The sequence below is a fragment of the Paramormyrops kingsleyae genome, chromosome 2 (assembly GCF_048594095.1).
Source record: "Paramormyrops kingsleyae isolate MSU_618 chromosome 2, PKINGS_0.4, whole genome shotgun sequence".
Classification (NCBI taxonomy): Eukaryota; Metazoa; Chordata; class Actinopteri; order Osteoglossiformes; family Mormyridae; genus Paramormyrops; species Paramormyrops kingsleyae.
The window spans coordinates 36,897,946-36,923,645 of record NC_132798.1 but is presented as its reverse complement, the minus strand read 5'-3'; the positions used below and the strand labels follow the sequence as shown (position 1 = coordinate 36,923,645).

Below are 25,700 nucleotides of genomic sequence, written 5' to 3'. Positions count from 1 at the left end.
ATTAAAAAACTTAGCATGAAAATTGCACTGCCCTCTCAAGCTTAGTCTTTACACAAGTAACTATGACCATATGGTGATGTGTATAATCAAAGCAGTAGTTTACCCAAAACAAAATACTGAGTACTATGTTTATGTAGACGTGGCAGGGGGGGGTTTCTGAGGCTGGTTTTGTTTTACCCTTTCTGCAGGGAAGTGGGAGGTGGGGCAGAAACGTTGCTGTGAAGACCAGGGAATGGTCTTACTGTCAGCATTAATGGGACGTCCCTGAAAGGGACAAGGCACAGCGGCGCCTCTATCTGATGAAGGCTCACACCCAGGCTGGGGTCTGCCCATGTCAGGAGGAAGGGGCGGGCGGCGTTTGGGGGATCAAAGGCAGAGTCCATGAAAAACAACCTGTGCGCCAACGAAGTCCCTGACGTAACTTGACCAATACCAGATGTGCTGAACAGGCTTTGGGGGGGGGGACTGGCCAGGATGCACGCTGGGTGACTCGGCAGGGCGACACATTTCTCTGAAGTGGGGGGAGTGGTGGCAGGTGTCTGGGCAAACAAGGTCAGCTTGGGGAAGGGGGTCCGGGAACCATTTGTTTTGAACATCCCAAAACCGCAATGAGGGGTCCAACGCCAGCTTCCTTCGGAAAACATTGGTTTTCCCGTCTGGGGGCAGAGGTTCCCTGTGGAGAGGTGGTGCCGATGGCCCCTCCCCCTTGAACAGAGGAGCTGTGAGGTGGTTTGGAAATCTGACCGCACCAGTCTGCCTGGGGCGAGATGGTTTTTCTGAATGTGTTTGGATTGTGGTTATCAGGCATGCTTCTCAGTCACAATCAGAAGTCAGACAATTTACATGGAAAGATGATGGTCAGCAAGGACACCAAGGATGTGGGAGCATCACTTCTATTCTAGAAGGCTTTTCAAAGAGATGAGGGGTTAAGAAGCTTCCATGACGAAATAATCAAATCCGGCTTAGATTCTCTAAAAATTAGTCAATGTAGCATAAGAAATGAAGAGCACAAGTCCTGCTTGGTCTATAGTTACCCTGCCCTTTCACCTTAAACCTTAATCCCACAACCCATAGCATAAGCCACACCCCCATATCCCTCAGCTCGTCCAATGAGCTGCACCCTCTATCCACTGATCACGATAAGTACCCAGCCTTTTCCACGCCTCTTTCTGTCCTCATTTCCCCTTTATAGCCACAGAGCTGGTGCTACCAAGTTCCATTTTTGAGCCTCTTGGGCTCAAGTAAAGCACAACTCTTCACCACAGTCAGTCAGCAAATAAAATGATCGTTATAGTTAGAGCCACAGCGGTGTCGTTAAAAAGAGAAAGATTATTCTCTTCCGGGGGGGACACACAAGCCCAGCAGGCCAGTGTTACGTAGTCGTGTGACAGTTTGAGTGACATTTGGCTTTAGTAAGTCATTTTGGCTCTTGCTTTGGAAATGCAATACATTTTAAGAGTACTTCTCTGTCATGCGAAAAATTGTTTGAGGATAATATGACCATTATAAAGACAAAGTGTTTTAAGAGTGCTTGGGGCCAGAGTGCAGTAGCAAAGGAGTGAGAGTGTTTGCCAGAAGAGATTTGACACCTATCGCATTAGATAAATGATTTGTGGGGTGTCCATCAATCATGTGGTTTAGGTCAAAGGCAGATGAGAATGGCTTAAGATCAGGATAAAATATACCAGGATTATGCACTGTGGTTTTTTTTGGGCCATTTTCTGTGGCGGGTCTTCTGGAGAGAATATCAGTTAAAGAGGGAATGAAAGAGACAGAAAGGGAACAGAGGGGGCGAGAGAAAAAGATGGGCAGAGACAGAAGGGAAACAGAGAGAGAGAGTATTTAAATGTGATTGTCCTCGCATGGCTATTGAGAGCGGTGCATGTGTCGGGTCAGGGCAGCTGCTGACATTTAGAGGACAGTTTTCTGTCCACAAGTCTGATCTCCCAGCCTCTTTCCACCGAGACTCTTCATCACCATAATATCATCTTCGACACAGAACTCCCTGTCAGCTCAACTCCACACAACCAGAAAAACCATTTGCATCCCCCTTTCATCCTCAGTCAAATTCTAATTCGAATCCCTTAATGGCCAAGGCATGATTCTGCCAGAGCACAGATAGGATTAAAGAGGGCAAATGTAAACATTTCTCTTTAGTTTGCTGTGGCACTCTCTCTTTCTTGCAGCGCTAATCATAGCTGCTGTATATAAACATAAGGATGATGGAACTGCAGACAACCATACAGTCAGTTCTGTTTTGCATTAATATCTCAAAACATTCAGTTTCTTTTACTCAAGAATGTGAGGAGAAAGCCAAAGAAAAATCTTTGATGACAGCAATAGTTATAATCTCATTCATTGTAACGTAACTTTTTCTTTGCTGGTGCATATATCACAATTTTGAAGTTTTAAGTCTGCTGTTTTTAGTTTGGGGGACAGCAGTTGCAAGGCAGCGCGGACATATATTTGACAACACTGACATCTGGTGGTGAAGTTATATTAGTGTAACTATAAAAATATTAACGCTGCGAGATCGTTAGTCTATGTAAATATGAGGAGAACCATCACATAGCTATTACATGTGAATGGAAAGAAGTAGACATGTGAGTTTGGGTTTCGTGAACAAGAACTGAGTGTTTTGCTTGTTTCCATCAAACACAAAGGAATTGTTTCTTATGAAATTGTGCAAGCTTTGTATTGTGGCTCCTGCAGGTGAATACTGGAGCATAACTGCCCTGGAGGAGGCACTGCCTACAAAAGAAGACTGCCTGGTCCCTGGCTGGGGTAGTATTTGGCTGGATTGCCCTTCTGGCACACTGGGCACTTTCCCAGTGGGAATGTATCAGGGGACCCCAAAGTTTAGGACCGATTTTTAATCCTAATCTAGTCCTGCTTTCCAGCTCTATCTTGTTGCCGTTCCTTGAGGCCAGTGGCGAGGAAACAATGAAAACTGTTGTCCTTTATGGGACTGATTGCACCTCCCCCCCCCCCCCCCCCCCCCCCCCGCCACTGGTGCGTGGTGGATTCCCAGTGGGCTGTTGTCAGAATATGTCATTCCAAGCACAAAAATAAATTACTGGTTGTGCAAAGAAAAATCTATAAATGACAGGGAGTGTCAATCACTGTTTAGCTTAAGTCTTCAATTTTATTGACTTCCATTGTGTTAAATCAGGATGTGGTTTACAGCACACAAGAATCCCAGCACTGTGGATTTTGAAGCCTCTTCTGACATGATAATTGAAAACTAATTTTCTGGATTGTGCTGAAACAGGACAAATATGCTGAGTGGTGTGGGACCATGCAGACATTGTAAAACATTTACACTGGGGGGCTGTGACACGGGCAGATTTAGGGCAGGCATGAGGATATCAAAGATTTTTAGGCTTGTGCCTCTTTTCCCAGGCCAGCACCAGGACTCAATCTTCTCAAACTCCTTCCTGGATTCAGACAGGCCACCGGTACCAGGACCCGAAGGTCCCCCTGGACGCCCCGGGCCAGTGGGTCAGTCCACCCTCAGATTTTGATCTCCCTCCCAGCTTGAAGTTTGTTTCACTTTTTGGTTTTATTGAGATGGTCAAAGATCATGACAGGTAGCCAATAGGAACCACAATGGAATAAATATATTAAGTCTCTAAATAGATGTCATTGGTCTGGCCTGTCTGACACTTTGAGTTGAGCTGCTGTCACGTCCTCTAGGTCCACCTGGTCCTGAGGGTCCTGCTGGACCTCCTGGCCCTGCAGGGCAGAATGTAAGTAAAGCCTGGGAGAAAGAGGACCTCCTGCCACACAACTGTCATCAGATACTCTAACAGCAGCCTTTAATTGTACATGTGTAGTCATTGGAAGCTAATCATAAAATCCCCGCCATAGAAATATAAACTTAGCTGGTATCAGGATTACTGTATTGTTATCATATCTTGATGGCTTCCTGTTTACGCAGAAAGGGGTTGAGTTACCAAAGGCAGTCATGACCAGGTCCATAACCCAGCCCTATATCCATGTTTTTATACCTCTCCTCCCAGGGGAGGCCAGGACCCCCAGGTCCTCTGGGTCCAGTGGGGCCTAAGGGTGATCGAGGGGAGAGGGTAGGTATCCTGGCCTCATACCAAGGATAACAAACAGCATTTTGTCCTAATCCAGGAATGTGTAATGCCCATTAAACCTGGTCTTATTCCAGGGGCCCATGGGACAGCAGGGGGACAGGGGACTTAAAGGAGAAGTGGTAAGATATTCCTCACCTTTGTATGTGTGACGTCTTGGAGGTTCTGGCCTCCAAGTACAGCTTCGGAGTCAAGTTTTTAGTGCATAAAGTGAATGGCTCATCATAAATAAAGTGTTGAATAAGTCCATCCTGTTACAGTTCTGTCTTGCTTTATAAATACATTCTGTAACAGGTGAAACCCTTGAATGAAGTTATTCAGGGATATATGGGCAGCCAAGTACCCTGATATGATCTATATTAATCTCCAATTATTAAACTGTAGGGTCATTCTTTGGGGTTGTATATGACCTTTGTTCATTTGTATATTTACATTTGGTTGATGCTTACATACTTATATATATTACTACATAATCTATACCGCCGTTACTATCACAGAGATGGGAGCATTATTATTTCAGAGTTTGTAGGAGCCAAAGAGGGTCAGACCGTCTTAAGACTGCCCAGCATTGTGGTGTCTCATAAATAAACCAGTGACATGTTCCTCAGTAATTGATGCATCTCACTCACTGTGTGCTGCCTGCAGGGTGAACCTGGACCCAAAGGAGAACCTGGGGAAAAGGGTCTGCCGGTAAGGATGAGCAGAACAGGCTGCTCTGTCACACCGCTAGAGGATATCTGCCCAGCTGGTCACGTACAGGCTTGCCAGTGAATGAAAAACTTCAAACATTTTATCATTCTGATTCCCTTTAAAATATTAACAATGTGAATTGACATTTGAAGCGATGAATATGCATTTTTTCTTGTGTTTCTTTGCCACAATGATATATCAGTGACTTTTACAGCAGGGGATGTTATATTGAAAAGATTCTTGGCTTGGTACTCAGCAGAGTATTAAAGTGTCTGTTTACATTTTTTCTATATATTGGGTTAAAACACTGATTCTAGACTCAGCAAATTGTGCATCTTGTCCTGTTATTGACAATATAAGGTTACTGAGCCAAATGGCAATTAGATCCAAACGGACAGTCGATCAAGTTAAATATTCCTTGTGTACATGTTTGAAATGTATTCCCATCCACATTCCATGTGACATTTTCATGCTGGCGTACATCGCTTCATGCTTGCTTGAATGTGCAGTCTTAATGATTCCATGTGCAGTTTAGTTTTCCCACAAATGGTGTCGAATGCTCTTTTGATCTCTGTTGATGCTTTTTTTTTGTCATTGTTGGTCCTCGGGGCGCCCCTTTAGAAAAAAACAGAAAAGAAAACACTCCTGTCTGACCCTAAAAGCTGTCTGGCTCCCCCTGCAAGCAGCTGTCTCTATGGCTACCATTCAGTCATGTCACAAGCCGCTGCACTTGGCATATATGTGCTGATATATTCATTATCATGTTTCCCAGCAACCTTACACCTTCATAAAACACTATTAGTGGTACAGAATTGGAGCGATACCATTAGTGTATCCCACACAAGCAACCTGACAGACTCATATATATATATATATATATATATATACACACACACACACACACACACACAATCAGCAGCATCACATTTAATGAAGGAAAATTAATCTTACAGTAAATTTATACATTTCACGCTTCAGTATCTGTGCCCCCAACTGGAAAAAGTTGGGACCATCTGCTAGACTCAAATGCTACTTTTACAGATATTATAATGGTTCACCTCATTGATCCTCCACCCAGTAATGACTGGTGTGGATCGTATATGCCAAATGTTCTGTATTTCCATAGTTTGGGGACAATGGTTTTGAGATCTGAGCTGGGGTGGAATTTGTGAATGGATACAGCTATCCTCCAGTGTCCCACAATGCACGGCTGCATGGATCTTTGCTCACTGTCCAATCACAACTCATCACACCTCACAGAGTAATTTCAACCACATCAATCCAAAACAGAGACAAACAACACAAGTACCAGAATCAGGGTTATCACTAAAACTTGGAGTTTTAGTGACTTTATGACACTTGTGTTGTTGACTCTGTTACTGGCCCTATCCTACCCCTCTTTTCACATCACACCATAACTTTCTTTGCCACGCTCCTACTGTCTCTGAACTCCTGCTCCCCATCACAGTGTGTCAGTCCCTGTAAATGCTTTTAAACAATGGCTACAGTCTGCAGTGGGGAAGTGGTCTTCTCTTCAAATTCTGGATTTGTCATTTTTAAGTTTACTTGGAAGGTCAGCAATTGTGGATGATAGCTGAGTCATCATTGCTTCTCTAATCATCAATGAGCTGTAGCCATTGGCCAGTGAAATTTGCTTCCCCAGAGCCATGAAAACCAGTCACAGCTGCAGCAGCATCACTGCTAAACCCTGCAGCCACAGAGCTTGCCTGATGTCCATCTGAATGCTCCACAAATCCTAGTGCTACATTGTGATGGACTGTTGATTCAGGGGGATATTTCACAAAATAAAAAAATATTAGAAATATTAGGGGAGAGAACTAGTCTACCATATAAGCACATAGCAAAATTATGGGTATAAACCCATAATACCTAGCAGGTTACTAAAATTCTGAGTTTTACCTCCTTCGAAATTAGATTCCTTCCCCTCGTAAAATCTGGTCGATTGCCCTAAATTTATTTATTATTATTATTATTATTATTATTATTATTATTATTGTTATGTTTAAGACATTATTGAGTAAAAACTGTTAAGTTGTTTTGGATAAAACTGTCAGATTAACAAGTGATTATATAATCTGATCTTGCTGTAAATGGAAGATCAACAAAAAATTTTTTTAAAAAGAAGTCATTTTTAAAAACAAGCTTTCCAGAGCAACTATGAAATATTATCTCCCTTGTTGAATCTCTCACCTGACTGAGGCTGGTTTGTTCCATTCTGTCGCTCCCTTTAACCCTTTGGCGTGAGACTGCTTATGAAACGGAATGAGGATATTGTCTAATGTCGGCCACTTTCGGCTCTGTCATGCCCGGGTCTCGGGTGCACTGCCATGTGCATGCTGTGTGTCTGGCCTTGTCCCTCAGCATGGCTAGTCTGAGAATGGCGGGAGGGAGTGGGTGCCCGAGGGCTGGCATTTTTTAACCTCCTAACAGCTAGTGCAGAGAGAGAATGTGCCTGTACAAGAGAGAATGCGCTTGATTGGCTGTGCTCCATACCTTGACGGCTGTATCTATCTTCACAGGGGGACGGGATACACCAAATCCGAGAGGCGCTGAAGATCTTAGCCGAGAGGGTTTTAATCCTCGAGACTATGATCGGTATCCATGGTGAGTAGGGGGGGCGGGCAGCACTTAGGCTAAGGCAGTGGTCAGGCGAGGTGGGTTTTCCCCTAGATCATGCCCACATTGTGAAAGGGGCGGGGTGGATGGAAGGACATCACCGGGCTGCCCCAGGACCACGGCACTTTGGCTCCTCCTCCCATACCCTCCCTTGTCACCGTTCTTGATCTCCGATAGGCCATTAGTTTGCAGATGTTCCGTGACATGCAGGCTGACCTGGAGCTTCTGGCTCGCAGGGTGACTCTGCTGGAAGCCATCATCTGGCCAGGTAACCGTTCTCCTCTCAAGTCCAGGTCGCCTGTTCCCACCCACCCCATGACACGGTTTGGGCAACCCAGAAGGTTGCCCGTGCGCAATTCCGTTTTGGACCACATTGCAGGAAGAGTGCCCACTGCCTGTGCTCTGATAATATGACCCTAGCATTCCAAAACCACTGGACAAAACGTGATGCAGCAAGTTGCTGACAAGCTGGCCTAGGAAGGCCTGTGTGTTTCTATGAGGCATCAAGCCTCCTCAAGTTTTGGCTGCAGTTCAGGATGGCGAATATGCTGGCAGAGGGCTGTGGATGTTTCATTCTAGCAGGGAAGCCCTCGCTGGCAGCTGACCGTGGGAGTCTTTGTGTTTGAGTCCCATGTTATTCACTCACTTGTTCCCTGGTTTTGGTCCAGCTGTAACCCACCTATTATCTTCTCAACAGAACCCGACCTGACCTCAGGAGATGGTCCCTTCAGCACCTCCTCCCCCGGGTTTTACCGGGACAAGCGGGCGGGGGCCCGTCCATACCGGGCTGTTGTCCCTCCTCTGTTTTCCCGGGACACCGAGAAGCGTGGGAAATAGCCTCGGTGGGGGGGCCCACCAGGAGCACGCCCATAGCCAATCCCAGAAGGGTGCTGTCTCCCCAAAACTGATACTGCCTCAGCCTTCTTCCCCCAACCCCAACCACTGACACAGACCCCAACAGCCCCCACCCCACCAACCACGTGAGCAGTGGGCACCTCAGGGAACATGCCCCCCTCCCTCGAATATCACACACATGCTATAAACGCCTTGTCGTCCTGATAAACTGCGGAACCTGCCATCCGGACTGTCTGGAGCAGCAACAAGGGGAGACTTAAAGAAAAATCCGAACGTGAGAAAACTGTGTTTTAAAGGTGCTTTCCTAATATCAAGAATCCCAAGGTAAAGGGGGACAGAGAACGGGCTCTGTGGTGGCAGAGAGCTAGAAATGGCATGGCGCCATCCTGTGGGGACCCTTAACCGTTACAGTTTATTTAATCAAGTTGAATACAAGGAGTCTACAGGAAATAAACACACAAGACCTCTTCTTTTATTTGTTTTATTGCTACCGTCTTCTCCATCATTTTGTTATGCACTAGAGAGGGAAAATCTCCCCTCCCAGGGGGAGGGGTCCAGCTTTTAGCACAGGGATGCTGGTGTTACACCACCTGTAAGAGGCTGGTCTGCTTGGGCCTGAAATCTTACACACCTTTGTGTGAATGGAGGACAGAGAATAGCAGGGTGGGGGGAGGGGGTGCATTACGCTGCCTGCAGTCCATCTGCCACACACACACACACACACACACACATACACACACAGGACAACAGGACAACCTTACCTCCCACACCCCCGAAAGCCACGCAGTGAACAGGGTGGTAGACCCACCTGAAAGCCCTTCAAACAGACACACCTGTGTCCACATTCACCACAAACACACCAATGCATATGTAGGACAAGTTAAAAAAAAATCTGAAAGTAACTTGAATATCTTCTTTGGTGTATCTTTTGTACCATATAAATGTCATATCTTAGATGAATTACCCTCCATCAGTAGAGCCTCTTTGATTGTTTGCTCTATCACTTACGCAGTATTGTCAGGTGAATTATTTAATCCCATAGCTGCTGTCGAATATTGTCTTCCAAGCCGATTTATGTAAAAAAAGTCACACATATTTATCGTCATGGACTCATTTAAAATTGTATGTTGGTGTGCAGTCTCCCAGATCCTTGGTAAATAAAGAATTGTTGTTTTGTGTATTTTTTTAAACACCAAGACTTTCATTTCTTCAAATAACAAGTGTATTGAAACTATATAATATTTTTCAAGCTTTCTGAAGGCCTAATTGAGCTCAGTTGGTCCAAAAACCAGCACGCAGAGTGAATAACTGAAGATATACGAAAAACTGAAGGATTTATGGATCATAGTTAATTCAGTAACACTGAAATTATTGGCTCACATGAATCATGTGGTTCATTGAGCTGCGTATCCAGCCTTGCTGAATGCTGAATGTGCTGCGCATGCAACACCAATAATATTGCTGGGAATGGCAAAAAAAAATACTGCCATCTTCTCTAACTGTTCTTCCAGTGCAGGTTCATGTAGAGTCCACACACGAGAATCAAACCCTCATCTCTGGAGGCCTGAGGCTACATGCTAACCACTGAAACGCTGTGTGCCAACTGTATTTCCTAAATACTAAGATGTGAAACACAAACCCATAGTAGAATTTCTTTGAAAATCCAGTCCTATATCTACAAATCAATTTTATTGACATTTATAAAGATCTGCTAAAATAATTACATCCACACATGTATCCACATGCATTGTCAATGACACAGAGAATGTTTCAGAGAATAACGCTTAATGGAGACTGCAGAGTTTCCATGGCTCTTGTGCTGTCTCCATCTTTTTCTCATTTACTATTCCCCACACACACATGCTGGTGCTTTTGACCCAAGTGGATGAGGTCCTGCTCAGCTGCTCCATGGTGAGGTTGGCCATCTCCCCTGAGATGTCACCACGGCCTCTTCCCCGACACTGTCATTGATCAGCAGGGAAATGGCGCCATCTAGCTGCCCCGTGGCTGCCAGAGCCACAACTGCCTTCTCTGTGGGAAAGCCCATTCTTTCCAGCTGCTGTAGCCTGGGTGGTAAGAACAGGCCTTCAACAGGTGTGTAACAGTGAGTAAGCCTAATTTATCGCTGTAGGGGAAAAAGTCATCTCTATAAAATAACTAGTATAAAAGAACTCACAAATACAAAATTACATAAATGGATGCAAAAACTTACCGCAGTGATGATACAGAAGACTTAGGGACCTCCACTTTGTCCCCCAGCCTTTCTGGGGTGTCCTGGAGCGAGGCCAATATTCCCACTCTCAGCATCTCCTCATCCAATAGCTGAGCCTCTAGCGCAGGCGTGGCCACCATCTCCCCCAGCCAATCAGGCACAGATGGTATGGATGGAAGTCCCACCCACTGATCTGCCTGCCCAGTAGGCTGGTAGGATTCGGGGAGCGGCACAGACCTGAAGTGTAAAGCAAATAGGCTTAAATATCCATTCATCCATCAATTTAACAACTACTTTTACAATTTGCACAACTGGATTAAAAACCTGCTATTTTTATATTACACATTATTCACTTGGGTTTTAAGAGTGGGATTAACTAGGACTTATTTAATGTCTCACTCTGGTCAAGCCTTTAGCTCATTAGTTCACAGCAGATCTTTCGTTTCACCCAGGTTGTTCACTGCTTATACCTCTGTTCAGTGCTGTGGGTGGGGAGCCAATCTCTGGAGAACGCAGTCACAAATGCCCACGTTGGCAGGAAGCCCCAGCATGCAAGCGCCTCCCCTTTCTGCAGCCATCTGATCAAAGCTGGGCTGTCTGGGGTAACTAGCTAAGCACAACACTTTGTCTTATACAGCAGTACTATAGACACTATAGATCTTGAGCCCCTGCCCCCCATACCTGATTCACTCAGGTTAAGTCTTTGATTGGCATGAAATACTGATTAGGTTTTTTCAAAAGATGGGAGTAAAAAACGCCGTATTTATAACTGCATGTAATAAAGTAAAGTACCTCAGTGTAACCGGTGCAGGTTCATGACACATTCTGGAGTCTATACCAAGCAGTGTATGACAGTCGTAATTTCAAAGTACTCTTTAAAGTACACAGGATTTGGATTCTTTGAGGTGAACTGAAAAGGATACAGAAAAAACCAATGAATATGGCGCAAACATGGAACAGAAGTGGTGAGGAGGGCAGCAGTGCTAGGTTTATGAGCAAAAGCATCAAGGGAAGCAACCAGGCGGACACCCAGCGAGGGAGGCGTCTCTGCTTCATACAGCGACACTGCGCCGTGAACATTGCCATGTGAGCGGCAGAATAACCGCAGATCCGGCTGCTCTGTGTGCCGGCCACCCACATAAGAGAAGCGTAGAGTAGCGCCGGCAAAGAAGCTGACAGGATAGATAAGCCCAGAAAAGCCACTGTCCCCCACCGCTGCTCCTGGATGCGCCCGAGCGACACCAGCAGGGCGGCGCTATACAGCAGCGAGGGCAGTTCCTCATGGCTGAAGGCGTAGAGTAACAAACGATACACTGAAAGGAAGAGGGTCGAAACAAGTCAGCGTCGTAGTCTGGTCTCACGTGAGATCCTTTTATTCTGTAGCATGAATATAGTTTTCACCTTGCAGTCCTGGGAAAGATGTGCCTGGAGCGATCGACAGGCTGCTTCGGATGCCCCCGAACCACGCCGATAGGATAAAAGCTAGCAAAACCGCTGTCCCCAGTGGAAACCCTGGGCGACGCGACCCAAAAATGGAAGACACGAATTCCCAGGGCTTAAGCATCATACATATACAGATAATGACTCATTATCTGTTAACTAATACAACTCACAAGATAACAACTCTGCCCGTTCGCTATGTAAAAATGCATATGCTGCGGTTGTGTTGTGCAGCTAATGTTAAACCACGTCAGCAACCATTCTTGTTTGATATTTCATAGCGGCCTTTAGCAAAATAAGGAGTATAAAATAAACGTATATGTCAAACATGCTATAAAGCTCAGGAAGCAGTAAGAAGTTCGTAAACTGCGTGATAGTAAGTCAACCGCGTATGTCAAAAATTGAAGCATCGTGTAGTTTGCAACCAAGGCATTGTCTCTAAAAGAAGCAAAAGGTTTTTTCACTGTACAAAAACGTCAACTGATCAGAGGTAATAGGATACAGTCGCAACGCAACGTTCAGCAGAAGAAGGCAGCACTTTACCATTTACGCATTGTAAACTCCAAAAACTATGGCATCCTGCTAATTATGGAACGTTAATTTTTTTAATTAATTGCTGTAACGCTGCACTTATGTTGTGAGATATAACGACGGTCCCTATCTGCAAATTTTCGTCACTATGGAATATTTCATTTTTTAAAACCAATTTTCTGCTTCACAACTGTGTGGGCATGGATCAAGAATTGTACAAGAAGAATAGGTTTTCTTATTTTAATATATTATTTATTTACTCATTTAATTCCAAAATGATTTACAAATATAAAGACACAACACCGATGTTCACCCCTGAGAGAAATGTTGGTAGGGGCCTGCGGTCCAATTCGACGCATGCGCTTTTGCAGTCATACTGAGGCATCACGAAATGGCGTCGACCGCTGGTAAGCCATCTTTACTTTATTGTTGAGACTGATACTGATTTTATTGTGTTCAAGTGGGATGGTGATGCTTCTTCTGGAGATTAATTATTTCGCGTCCCGTTTGTATAAGTTATGGCTAACGCGAAGATGAATGCGTCTGTAACCGAGATTTTGTTCAAAGAGTGTGAAAAGCTGCATCTTGCCGGTGTCGGCTTTTTTTCTACGCTTTCCTTAATAAATATGTATAATTGGCGCCACGCCCCAATAATAATAGTAATAAAAATAATAATTTGAATTGTGAGGAGTATTTATTTGTTTGTTATCTACAAGTTTATAGTTTTCTCGCGATGTAATCATGTATCCGCTGTTGCTAGTCGGCTAGCAAACTTACGTAAGATAAAGGTTGTGTGGTTATTCAAATTCAGCACGCCCCGGGGTGTACAAATCCGTTATCGTTGTTTAACGTGAATTCATCTATTGAAGCTGTATTTCTGCTGAATTAATCTCTTTATAATGAACGGTATGGTGAAAAACCGGTAATCCTACGCGGCTGGTACAGTTAACGCGTTTCGGGTGCGCTCGGGCTAACAGGTTTTGCGGAAGATGTTTACTAGATAACCAAAAAACCGTCTAATAATTTAATTGTTTGATTTTTTTTATTATTAGTGTTGTCCAGTAGATGTCTCTTCGTGGATACGAGAATCTTTTTCAATAATACCAATTGATCTAGCATATTATATGCGTATTTTTATGTTAAAAGGACAATAAAAACGCTTGGTCAGATGTTGCATATTTATGCCATTGTTGTAATCGCTTTTGATGTCAGTCTTTCGGCGCGTCATGTTAAGGTTCAGTATGTTCTATACGTTCTTCTGACATGATTTAGTGCCGTTATATGAGAAATAATGGCATATGTTTTAAAATATGTGGTGAAGCTAGACATACGTTTGGAAAAGGAATTTACAGTTTAGTCTAGCTTTGTTTTGCAGCTGGTCCTCTGGGTCAAACGGCGGTTTTTTTCTTTAACGTGACTCGTTAATCTAGTGCACCGTAGTCTCCCCTCTCCCTTAAACAACTGAATATGTAAAAATAATGTAATTTTAAGGTAAATAGATGCATTAGAAACGCATTTCTGATAAATCATGTATTAACAAATCTTGTCGTCGCAATCTTGTTTTCACTATTCAGGCATCTTAGGTGATAAGGATGACATGCCTTTATGGATATTAAAAAACCAGGAGGGTAAATCCCCAAAATCCCAGGACATGTTTAGCAGACATTCCAAGTTGCAGGATTCTTTTGAGTTTTATTTCATTAGGAACTCACTTATTGCCGTTTTTGTAATGATATGCTAAACAGACATTTTAAAAATTATTTGTGCTTCTTCCTTTTAAAATTAAATTGTGATCATTTCTGCACAGGCTGGTAGCTGGTCTAGTGACACACATTAACGGGACAGCCTAACAGCAATGCTACTATAGCTTGCTAATGGACAACAGATGTTTTACAGCCTTTTGGGCTTTGCAACATCTGTATAAATACAAGTTAGCCTCAATTTTCAATTAACTGTTATTCCTGCCCTCCTCTGCATCTTGTCAATACAGTGCATGCAGATGACCCATCTAGTGATGTGTGGTTTGTTAATTTTAAATAATTGATATTTCAGGTAATCCTCCTCTCAAATGAATATAGTGGCTCCTACATGAGTATTATACTGTTTGGTGGTACCTCAGAACTCGAATTTAATCTGTTCAGAACTTGGGTTCGAATCATAAACAGTCCTAGGTCTGATTGAATTTTCCCCATAAGAAATAATGGAAAACCAATTCATTTGTTCCCGGCCCCAAAAAATTACACCTAAATGTTTTTTTCTTTTTTTTTTTAAGCATTTAAATACAAAATGAACAGGATAAAACAAGAAGAGCATATGCTAAACACATTTTCGCAATTTCTCACAAACACTGCGCCAACACTGTATGCCATGCGTAACATTTTTTTCTTAATGGCTTCCAAAACGATAAAGAATATACCCCAACATTACCCCAAGCCATGCCCCAACACTGTGCCAACACTAGACTATGCTATGCGGTACATTGTTTATTTTTATTATTACTCTGTATTTGTTAATTTGTTTATAAATCGCAAACTTTTAGGTTGTAACATTTGTATAACTATCGCATAACTTTTTGGTGAGCAATGGCTACCAAAATGATATAAAGTACAGTGTATTGCCTGATATTTTCAATTTAAAAAAGCACCATCACCAACAAACGATGCTGTCACAGCCAATGCGAGGCTGAGACTGAAGTGTTACCCTGTACCCTGTACGCACAGGGAAATGAGCATGACTCATTTCCCTGCGTGTACAAGTTATCTTAGGTTGGCATTCACGGTTCGACTTCTGAGATTCAGATCGAGTTCCAGGTAAAATTTTTTCGAACTGGTTGGTTCGACTTTTATGAAATTCAAGTTCTAATGAGTTTGAGTACTGAGGTACCACTGTATTTAATAATATTCTTCATTTGAGATGATTGTTTAGCAATACAGGCAGTACTGAACATAAGATGTAAAATAAACAGAAAATGTGCTGTTCATAATACCACATAAATGGTTGTGTGCCATACACTATTTTGCACTTTCTTCATTGTTTGAAGATTTAAATTTGTGCACTTTTTTACTATTTATAACTGCAACTTCCAAATTATTTTTGAATATTTATATTTATCCTACCAGGAAAACATATGGTCGTATCTTCTGTTTGAGATGGCAGGCGAAGTACTATAATGATGTTTTCCGAGGGTTTACTGATTCTCAGGCCTTTTTATATTGAGACCTTTGTGGTTTCACCCAAAGCAAGTTGTTTGCAGTGTGGTAAGATACAAAGCTACAGATTTTTTTTTAATTTATGGCTTTATGCTTTTACAGCAAATTAATTATTTTTTTCCCATATTGGTTGATAATTAGCTGTTTTGCAACTGAAAAGCTTTCTGCAGTTTTTTGTTTCGTCATGGAGCATGGGATAAATTGGCATTGTTCATTTGTGTGTCGGTGTGTGTGCCGTACAATGGACTGGCATCCCACCCGAGTTGCACCCTCCCTTATGTCCTGTGCTCCAGGCTTGCATTGAGCCTGTGCTGCATGAGTGCTTCTCTTAATGAATGTTTCCTGCAGTTAACAGTATAATTACCCTGGTAACTAGGGAGATTTTTGAAAAATATTGCTCTTAAATTTAATACCATTGTTATTTTTGCTTTGTAGATTATAGTACCTACAACCAGGGATCTGCCCAGCAGGGGTAAGTGACCGCTGTTGAATTTTCTTATGCTTCTCCTCTCCTCTGCTTTTCAGTGTGTTTGAGTTCAGCCATGTGCTGTCACCTGTTATGGTCATGTTGCTTCCATGTTAGGTGTGAAATGAGTTGACTATATAAAGTGATTTTTTTTCCCTGTTGTAGGTATGGATCTTATGGCGGACAAGCCTCGCAGGCCTATGGACAAAGTACCCAGGTGAGGGTCTCCTCTCAGTCCCAGGCAGCATTGTGAAAGGACATAATGACCTTATATGCTGGCTCTGTCCAGAAAAGGATAGTTAAGGTCTATTTCGAGAGCTTTTCCTGTGTCCCTGATTTCCAGGTTACCTTGAGCAGCTTGTGTTATCGAGTTGCGCTCCTCACAAGTCCCGTTAGGTTGAGACTTTTTTTTTTTTAGGTAGTCCCTGGTTCCCACTGAAAATCCACTCTGCAGTATAGTCTTTGCTTTGCAGGTAATGGAAATGATGATGCCTGACTGCAGTTCGCTGGAGACATTTTCTTATGATTTTGTTTTGTTTTCTTGACAGCAGTCATATGGCCAGCAGGGGTACAGCTCTTATGGGCAGCCAGCTGAATCTGCTTACACACAGAGCGCACCTTCTACTGGGGGCTACGCCCAACCTACTTATGGCTCATCCTATGGGCACCCCCCTTCTGGTGAGTGACGTGACCCATAACCACCCAACACCTATCCAGCTAAGTGATTGGTGAGCTTAGGTTTCCATTGGTAGCAATGATGACACCCAATAATGTGTGAGCAGCAGGCTGAGTGGTAGCTGTTTTGTGTTCTTTGGGCTTTGATGAATCAATTTGGTGTTAATTTTACTCATTGCTTCTTTATTGCTGCCTTCCCTGTGGAGAAGGGACGACTGCAGGTTTGGGCAGAGTGTCGTTTGCATGCAGCTTGTTCCATTTCAGCACATTTGTGACAAACTGACATCTTCAGATGGCTTTGCATGCAGAGAAATATATCTGAATTTTGAAGCTGTGTAGCTGATATTACTGACTCTGGCTTAATGACATTTAACTTGACAGGGTTCCTTATTTTTAATTGCCGCATTAAACATTCATACTAAATATCAGGCCAGCTGTATCTCCACCTTTGGTTTGTGTGCAAATGTGGGCACTTCACATTAAATCCTTCTTCGTGGGCTCAAAGCTTGCACTTTAAAATGCAAATATTATTTAATTGCATTTAATATTTACCCAAAAAATGATTGCATTGAATGAAAATATACCAGGCTTTGAAATGCTGCAAAAATTCTTAATAAAGTTTAATAAAGGAAAAAACCTGTATTACCACACAGTCGTGTTACATGCAAGATCCTGCATGCATTTCATTTTTGTCCTCTGCAGAGGACATGATGTTTTTGTATCTCTCATACTTTGTGCCATCTGTCCTCTTGTTCTTTAAAGAGGACAGTAAAGGCTTTCAACATGACTTTGTGTGTGGAGGTGTGACCGTACCAGCTCCTTCATCTTGTCGATTAAAAATTTTAATCAGTATAAAATGTTTTCCCCTGGATTTCAGGACTGTAAGACATGCAAAGACTGAGGTTGTCTAACACCTTTTAAGTAAAGAGTTATGGCGTCTTGTCTTTGAACTGTGTGATCTAAGGCTTTTACCCACCCACTGATACCTGATCTTGTGCTTTGTCTTCTCTTCAGCTGGATACACCTCTACCCCCGCTGCCAGTGCCCAGGGCTACAGCCAGCCCAGCCAAGGCTATGGGGCCAACAGCTACGACAGTGCCCCCCCCACCACCCCCACCTCCCAGACATCCTATGGGGCACAGCAGGGCTATGGGGCCCAGTCTGCCTACGCGGGTTACGGCCAGCAGGCCACCTCTGCTGCTCCCCCAAGGTAATCACCCTAGCCCACACCTAGCCCAGCTTTCTGGGCATCACTTGACCCTCAAAGTGGCAGGAGTTTTTAGCAGCAGTGCCAGCTAACCAGTCTGTGCCAGTGCCAAGGACTAGTCCCGCTCAATAGGCTCCTCTGTGCCAGTTTTAATTTGGCTCATGTGAATTGACTTTTTTTTTTTGTTTTGGGGGGAGCTAGTCGGCATAATTTTGATTCTTCTAAATTTGCATGTTTTAGTTTCAACCTCCTGCGTGGAGCCTGTAACCTGACTGCGATTAACCCTTTAGAGCGCAGGAAGTGAGCAAGGCCCCGGAGCTTCCACAGGCCCTGGCTAACCCCTCCGCCTACAGCCAGGGCTACGGGCACAGTAATTACGCATACTCCCAGGCGCCCGGCTCCTACCCTCTGCAGTCAGGCCCTCCCCAGCCTTCCTACCCCAGCTCCAGGTAATTACTTCCCCATGTACTGTGCCCCCCTCTCAGGTCATCCCAGGTAAGAGAGCCTGACAGCAGCTTAGTTTTCACTGTTTCTCTGCTGTCCACTCAATTGGGCTTCTCCAAGTGTCCTTTAGATTCTGGGCTGGATTTCACTTTGACACAGTACCCGATTTCGTCTCGTAGGGAAATGCCCCTTTAGAAAAGACTCATTCCTTTTAATTCAGTTTTTTTTATATAATCCTGGAGTTATAGGTTCTGACGTCTCTCAGGCCTGCCTGTTTTTTCTTTCTTTTTTTGTCTATTCAAAAATTAAGAATCTTTTCCCAAGCAGGTTGATGAGCAGCTGAAGGTGGGAGAAGCATGCACCGTTTTCTTTCCTCTTGCACCCGGTCCCGCTCCTTTGTAACCAAAGCCCCTCCTCGTCTCCTGTTGCCGCAGCTATGGAGGAGGCAGCGCTGGCGGCGGCCAGCCCACCAGCTACGAGCAGAACTCCTACTCCCAGCCCAGCAGCTACGGCCAGCAAAGCCAGCAGCAGGGAGGCTACCAGGGCCAGCCGGGCGGATACAGCCAGCAGAGCAGCTATAGCCACCAGGGCGGCTACCAGCAGCCGCAGCAGCAGCCGCAGCCTCCCCAGCAGGCTCAGCCGCCCACGGCCTCCAGCTACCCCCCACCATCCAGCTCCTACGGACAGCCGCCCCCGGCCAGCCCATACGGACAGCAGGGCGGCAGCTATGGGCAGCAGAGCTCTTACAACCCGCCCAGTCAGTACGGTGAGTCCTCATTCTCACCTCTGCTGTGTTGTCTGCTTTGACCTGGGCAGTTACTCTACCGGGGCAGACTCTGTCACCGATGGGCAGCTAGTTGGAAGAAACCTAAATAAACTCAGTCCAGTTTGATGCAGCATGTGTGTGAATTGCTAAGGAAGCCTGATATCAGAGCCTCTGTCGAAATTCCTCCGTTATTCTAGGAATTTAGAAGATTGATCCAGGCGACGCCAAAGGATTACGATCACTTAACTATTTATACAATTACAGATCATAATAAATAGAATATCTTCAGGTGTGTTAATGCTAATTATAGCTAGCTGTGTGGTGTCGTTTTGCAGTCTCTCTTTTTTCCCCCAGCTTTTGTTTGCCATTTGCCGCCTGCAAACAAATCATTTACTCCAGGGTAAAGTTTCCATTAAGCCGGAAGGAAGCAAACAGTGGACAAACACCGTCTGTCTCTGTGGCCCTGACCCCTGCTAACAGTGGCATGAGGGGCTGTCGGTTCCCCTGTTACTGCACTGTACTACATTGGGGTTCCGAAACCCTTTATTGTGTAATTAACCTGTATGAATTGTGATTATATGTAATGTGTGCTTTACTGCATGCCGGCAGGTAACTACAGGCAGGAGCGCCCCAGTCCCATGGGCAGCAGCTACCCCGGGGGCGAGCCGGGTGGCTTCCCAGGGCCGGGCGAGAGCCGGGGCCGTGGGCGTGGGGCCTTCGACAGAGGCGGCATGGTGCCCGGCGGTGGAGTTCGCGGGGGGATGAGCCGCGGGGGCATGGGGTAAGTTCTCCTCCTGACCCTCATCGCTCACTGCCCTGCTTCCTCCCACGCGCAGGAGTCGTGGTCGGAGCTGCTCAGGGCTGGGGGCCACACCGCTGGGCTCAGTGCCAGTGAGAGGTGCCCCTTAGTGCTATAAGCCCCCTTCGGGTTGAGGCCTGGGCTTTTCTCAGCCTTATAACCGCCTGCAGCTCCGAAGTGGCCCCCAACGGTGTGGCTCTCCCAGCCCTTTTGCTGTTCGGCCAAAGGTAAGAAGGTCAGTGTGTCAGAGATCAAAGAGCTGGCGCAAACATCCACTGACAAACACTTAGTCGCTCCACCTCCACTAAACAATTTGTCCCCAGTCCGGTCATGAAAGTCGCGGCCATTTTGGTCACCATGGAGCTGATTGACGCTGCAGATATTGCCTGTATTCTTCCTGAGGATGTTTGCTCTGGGCCTTTCCATTATGCTGGATGCTACAGGATAAAGTGCTTAGAGTACATCTTTTGCAAAGGGTGGGGGGAAAAAGGTCTATTTCTTTTGAATATACTAAAGCTGCTACTTCTCTGAAACCTGCTGGTCCATTTTAAGTGTTAAGTCAACTTGGTTTATGGCTTTGCAGGTCCTTTAAACGGTAAGTTGACTTGGGCCCAGAGTTATTGTCCCCGTGTGACATAGTCCTCCTGTAGCATCCTGCATCAAAGGTGTCTCGTGTACCATGCTCAATATTTGGTGAAGAAAAAATAATTCGGTGAGACCCCTCTAGGTAGATGAATTTCCTTACCTTTTACTCAACATGAGCATAAATGATTCCGTGTTCACAGTTCTAGTTACCAGATATTTTGATTACTAGAAGGGATACTTTGTCATTTTTATGGGGTTCACCTCTATCAAGGGAAATGTCATTTCTGGTTTTTAAATGGTGAAAGCACTGTCACTAGAAATTTTTAAAAATCAATACATAAGTATTTGGTACTTGGGTAAATCAAGATGTCTCCCAACTAGTGGTTCTCGGCCCAGTCCATGGGCTTCCCCGAGAAATAGGCTATTTTGTTCTCTTCGGTCGGATACATACCTAAGCTGGTTAATTAAGAGCTTGATATTTATTCAGCCAGTAAAATAATGTATTCAGGTGAAGTAGAATTAAAATGTGAACTGGCTGAGGGGAAGGTTGGGGACTGGGCTGGCAACCAGCCTCTATCAAATATTCACCATGGCTACCACCAGAGGGAGCCAGTTAGGAGGTGGCCTTGCTTAGGTATTTCGGAAAAGCGTGTAGCAGAGATGAGTAAAGCCCCAGGTGGCAGCATGGTCAGTGCAGGGCATAGCAGTGGAAAGGAGCTGGTCGGGCAGAGTCCGGGTGACATGCTTTCACCTTGTATCACAAGCACGTGTATGAGCTTTGAGTGTGGGTTTTGAAATGTAGTTGAATTGCAAATGTTTTGTGATTGTCTTTCAAACTTACCTTATTTTTGCAAACTTTTCTTAACATGTCGCATTTATATGCTACAGGTTACAAAGTGAGAGCCATGTAAACACAGCAATACTTTAAAAGTACCAGTACTCAGTACTCTGCCGGCAGCATAATGAACAGTGGAGACTTAGAAAGCAGAGCCTACAGTATTAATGGGAAATGTCTCAAGTGTGAAATGTATGAAACTGTCTCTTTAAAAAAATGTAATTTTTGTACCTTTTTTATGCATATTGTAACAAGGTTCTGAACCATATGTACTTTAGAATTGTGTAATGTGAGCAAATCTTTGTAAATCAAAGTGTAACTGGTGTATTTTTCTTTGATATGCTGGCTGCGTCAGCATGATTTGTAAGTGATTATTTCAGATGCATTTCTTCCAAGAATTAGAGAGATTTTATTAAGTTAATGGGGTTCTGGGCATTCAAACTCTTATGTGGTTGATATCTGCCGTACCCAGTTGGGTCTACCTGGTCAGAGAGGAGGTGCGTCTGGAATAATTTAATTTCTTCTGCTGTACAAAATGCTGGGGTGCCCCCCCCCCCCATTTACACACAGATGGGTAATAAAGATTGACACTTAAACCCTTTACTGTGTAGCCACCACAGTTGTGGCAAAGAGAAACGTACAGCCAAAAAAACGTGTGAAAGCCCCCCAAGACACGTTTCAGAGAAACTTTGTGTTTAAAAAAAAAAAATAAAATCTGTTATTATGGGGATGTTAAGGGCTAGTCAGAGCTGTGTCGACCCCAGTGCTCCCAGTCCCAAAGCTTGCTGGGCGTGAGGTACAGAAGTGGCTCTTTAGATGGAAATCGCCTTCATATCTCCGTTTATTTCCCCAGCATCGCTGGAGACAGATGTGGCTTCATTAAGCCTGGTGGTAAGTTAATGAGCATTAAACTGGCTAGTAAAACTAAGAGCATTCATTAGATTAACATGAGTGTTGCTCACACTTTTTGCATTGGTGTACATGTGTATTTCATAGATAACGGAAGCGTGCCGGCGATTACTTTGGGTATGAGAATCTAAGGGGTTCTCTTCTAAGTTCCAGAGTGAAATGGTATTTAACAGAGAAGAATGATGTTAAAGGGGTATTTTATGTGTGTAAAGGTCAAACCAGGGTCACATCAAAGTGAAATGTATACCATGTCATGTTGGAACGCAGTTATACAGTTATACATACCCCCTTAAGAAGGGTGCATTTAGTGTTGTTTTCCAAAATGGATGTGTATTAGTTATGAATTACTACTTTTAAAAAGTCCTATTTTGAACCCCTGGTATTTGGGTTTTTTGAGGTTTTTAAGAAATTCTTTACGGCACACATTTTAATTGGGTCTTTTTTTATAAGAGTGAGTTTTCATGAGTGTTACATTTAGCTTCTTGGTATAAATGGTGGGGGGTTTTAAAACAGGTTCTCTTCCAGATGGCCTGAGCTGGCTCTGAGGAATGTGTGCCTGGGTGAATCTTAAGAGGGCAGTAGCATCATATTTAGGTAGTGGGCCCTGGGTGGCAAACTCTGACTAGTCCCCTCTGTCTCTCCCCCTCGATGGACAGCAGGCCCAATGGACATGAGGCCGGAGCGCGACATGGGTAAGTGGAGAGGGGGGGGGGCAGCGTCACGTGACTGGTCTCTGCAGGGCACTGGGCCAGGTGGCCACATTTGCTGACATCTGCCACCTTTGTGTGCTTGCAGGGCGCCCTGACGAGCAGGATGACTCTGAGAACAGTACGATTTATATCACTGGCCTCACAGAAAACGCAACTATCGATGACCTGGCTGAATTCTTCAAACACTGCGGAGTCATCAGGGTGCGTAGCAGACCGCCTCTCTTTGCGATGCTGTTCTCTTGTGAGGAGGAATCCTCGTTTGTTTTACAGTTTGATTGCAAATGTATTTATAAGTTGAGTATGTGACAGAATAGTGTGGACTTCCTCCTGTCACAGATGAACAAGCGCTTGGGTCAGCCTGCCATCAACATCTACACAGACAAGGACACAGGGAAGCCCAAGGGAGATGCCACCCTGTCATATGAGGAGCCACCCAGCGCCAAGGCTGCAGTCGAATGGTTTGACGGCAAGTCCTCACCATCTCTGCCCCCCTCTTACACATCAGGAAGGCATCCTTTCAGTGCTTATCAATACACATTTAATAATTAATATGGCACAAATTGTAAAATCAATTAAATTAGTAAAGTGCATGATAAGTTTAAGTACTTGGAGCATGTGAAGCATATGTTTGCTTTAGTCTCACTTGCTGTCCTGTCCCGTCTCATCCCCCCACAGGTAAGGATTTCCAGGGTAAGAAGCTGAAGGTGTCCATGGCCCGCCGGAAGCCCATGATGTCCCCCATGCGTGGCGGGATGCCCATGCGGGACGGCCGGGGGATGATGGGCCGCGGAGGTACGTACGCAAAGCTCATAGAGACTGGAGTCAGCCTGTCTGCTGCTCTGAGGGGGGTGCGGCCGCCATCCCCGAAGCGCTGAGTCCTTCTGTGCTGCCTGCAGGTATGATGGGCCGCGGAGGCAGTGACCAGGGAGGCTTCATGCCTCGTGGAGGACCCCGCGGAGTTGGCCAAGGCCGGCCCTCTGGCGCCAACATGCAGCCAAGGGCCGGAGACTGGCAGTGCCCCAATCCGTGAGTGTGCCGTCCTTATAAGCACCACTCAACACATTGCTGCTTATACAGACACCATGTGTGCCACTTGCAGGAGCTGTGGGAACCAGAACTTTGCCTGGAGGACAGAGTGTAACCAGTGCAAGGCCCCAAAACCAGAGGGCTTCGGCCCCCCTCCATTTGGTCCCTCAGGTGACTGGTCTGCAGGGATATACTGCTGATTCACACTGTGTTTATGCCTTAGCAGCGATAGTGGTTCCTCAGTTAGCTGGATACACTTTCTGATTAGAGGTCAGATCACAAAGATCATTCAGATTCCTGATATGCACATTTGTGAAACAAAGGTTCGTAGTGTTGTCAGTGCAGGAATTACTGTTAGCTGTTTAAGCATACAGGAGTTTAGTGTTTGAACAATTTATCCTGGTAGTTCCCGGTCACATCAGTAACTCCTCCTCTTTCTCTCAGGTGGTGACAGGGGTCGGGGGGGTCCAGGAATGCGTGGCGGCCGAGGCCTGGACCGTGGTGGTCTTGGCAGCCCAGGGGGCTTCCGTGGCGGCCGTGGGGGAGAGCGCGGCGGCGGATTCCGGGGCGGTCGCGGCATGGACAGGGGGGGCTTCCGAGGGCCTCCTATGGACCAGATGGGAGGCAGAGGAGGCAGGAGAGGAGTGGGACCCCCCGGCAAGATGATCGACATGAAGTAAGTACTGAGGGATTTCGATAGTAAATCAGTTTGGTTATATCACCCGGCTTTGGCGGGTGTTGACTTCTTGTCCACTGTAATCTCTTGTAACTAAAGACGAATCTTTAATCCTTCACAGGGCGGAACACCGTCAGGAGCGGCGTGACAGACCTTACTAGGGTACCGTGTGTACAGAAATTCCCATTTAGTAAAGGGTTTATTTTTTAAAACTATATAACTGTACTTCCATATTTATATTAAACAAACAAAAATAACAAAAAAGCTTATGGGAATTGTCAGTGCATACTTTTCATTACTCTGCTGTTAAGCAAAATAATTTTCATTTATTTGATAATGTATTGATTTTTTATTTCCATACGGCTGACTCGGAAGGCATGTTTGGTCTTTATGTACTTTGGAAGGTGCATTGTTCAATCCTGTGACGGTTAATCTGTTTTTAAACTGTATTACTTTACATTAAACCACTTGGTTCCTTTATGGCAAATAATAAAAGCTTCAACAGGCCAGTTACTTTGGGGGGAAAAAGATCCAAATCTGTCGGTGTCATGTACCTCCAAGCAGTGTCTTAGTGCAACAACTACATCTTAATACTGCTGGACAGCTTTGTGAATGTGTTTATTTTAAAATGACGTGTCCCGAAGCTCTCAAACGTTTTGTGTCAAACTGTCATCCTGCAGTAAAAATGTTGTGTTCTGGTCCCGATGTAGCGCCTTTCACTCCCCCAGTCAAATGTGAGATGTCTGCTTTGACCATCACACTTAACTGCAGGAGATGAATGATTTTGTAGTTGACTGCTCCAGACTATGAATGTGGAAAGTAAATTTGTCAGTAATTTTAATGTATTAACATTTTATTTAGTGTGCGGATTATTGCATTTGTAGTACCGAATAAAATGTAATGGTCACTTGCGCCGTTTTGAACGCAC

At 44.7% G+C, this 25,700-nt stretch overlaps 3 protein-coding genes across 14 annotated transcripts in view; 2 read left to right on the top strand and 1 right to left on the bottom strand.

Annotated features, from left to right (window-relative positions):
* emid1 (EMI domain containing 1) overlaps window positions 1-9,462 on the top strand; it is a 62,581-nt gene extending 53,119 nt beyond the window's left edge. The window contains exons 10-16 of one of the 5 annotated variants that reach the window (XR_002837250.2): window positions 3,403-3,501; window positions 3,697-3,749; window positions 4,023-4,085; window positions 4,178-4,222; window positions 4,746-4,790; window positions 7,331-7,695; window positions 8,125-8,182. Coding sequence is in view for 4 of the 5 variants with exons in the window: in XM_023804353.2 (XP_023660121.1) it covers window positions 3,403-3,501; window positions 3,697-3,749; window positions 4,023-4,085; window positions 4,178-4,222; window positions 4,746-4,790; window positions 7,605-7,841 (542 nt within the window). In the remaining variant the exon portion in view is untranslated. Of the gene's footprint in view, window positions 1-3,402; window positions 3,502-3,696; window positions 3,750-4,022; window positions 4,086-4,177; window positions 4,223-4,745; window positions 4,791-7,330 lie in introns of all 5 variants that reach the window. The other 4 variants (XM_023804354.2, XM_023804355.2, XM_023804353.2 and 1 more) reach the window with 4 other exon arrangements.
* A 494-nt stretch (window positions 9,463-9,956) lies between these two features.
* Window positions 9,957-12,414, bottom strand: rhbdd3 (rhomboid domain containing 3). The gene is made up of 5 exons (XM_023804357.2): window positions 11,896-12,414; window positions 11,418-11,807; window positions 10,965-11,091; window positions 10,495-10,731; window positions 9,957-10,348 (listed from the first exon to the last, which is right to left on the bottom strand). The coding sequence occupies exons 1-5, from the start codon at window positions 12,059-12,061 to the stop codon at window positions 10,180-10,182; spliced, it is 1,089 nt and encodes a 362-aa protein (XP_023660125.1). The 5' UTR covers window positions 12,062-12,414; the 3' UTR covers window positions 9,957-10,179.
* Window positions 12,415-12,809: 395 nt separating this feature from the next.
* ewsr1b (EWS RNA-binding protein 1b) lies at window positions 12,810-25,699 on the top strand. 8 transcript variants are annotated; one of them, XM_023804295.2, is made up of 18 exons: window positions 12,810-12,872; window positions 16,110-16,146; window positions 16,306-16,357; window positions 16,692-16,818; window positions 17,022-17,036; window positions 17,830-18,025; window positions 18,313-18,471; window positions 18,901-19,232; window positions 19,842-20,013; window positions 22,305-22,342; window positions 23,017-23,052; window positions 23,156-23,271; window positions 23,407-23,536; window positions 23,746-23,862; window positions 23,967-24,096; window positions 24,170-24,267; window positions 24,541-24,772; window positions 24,894-25,699. In XM_023804295.2, the coding sequence occupies exons 1-18, from the start codon at window positions 12,857-12,859 to the stop codon at window positions 24,931-24,933; spliced, it is 2,043 nt and encodes a 680-aa protein (XP_023660063.1). In that variant the 5' UTR covers window positions 12,810-12,856; the 3' UTR covers window positions 24,934-25,699. The 8 variants fall into 8 exon arrangements, with proteins under 8 accessions (XP_023660063.1, XP_023660062.1, XP_072565171.1 ...); XM_023804294.2 differs by having other exon boundaries at window positions 16,689-16,818; window positions 17,025-17,036; XM_072709070.1 differs by having other exon boundaries at window positions 16,689-16,818; window positions 23,020-23,052.
* The last annotated feature ends 1 nt before the right edge of the window (window position 25,700 follows it).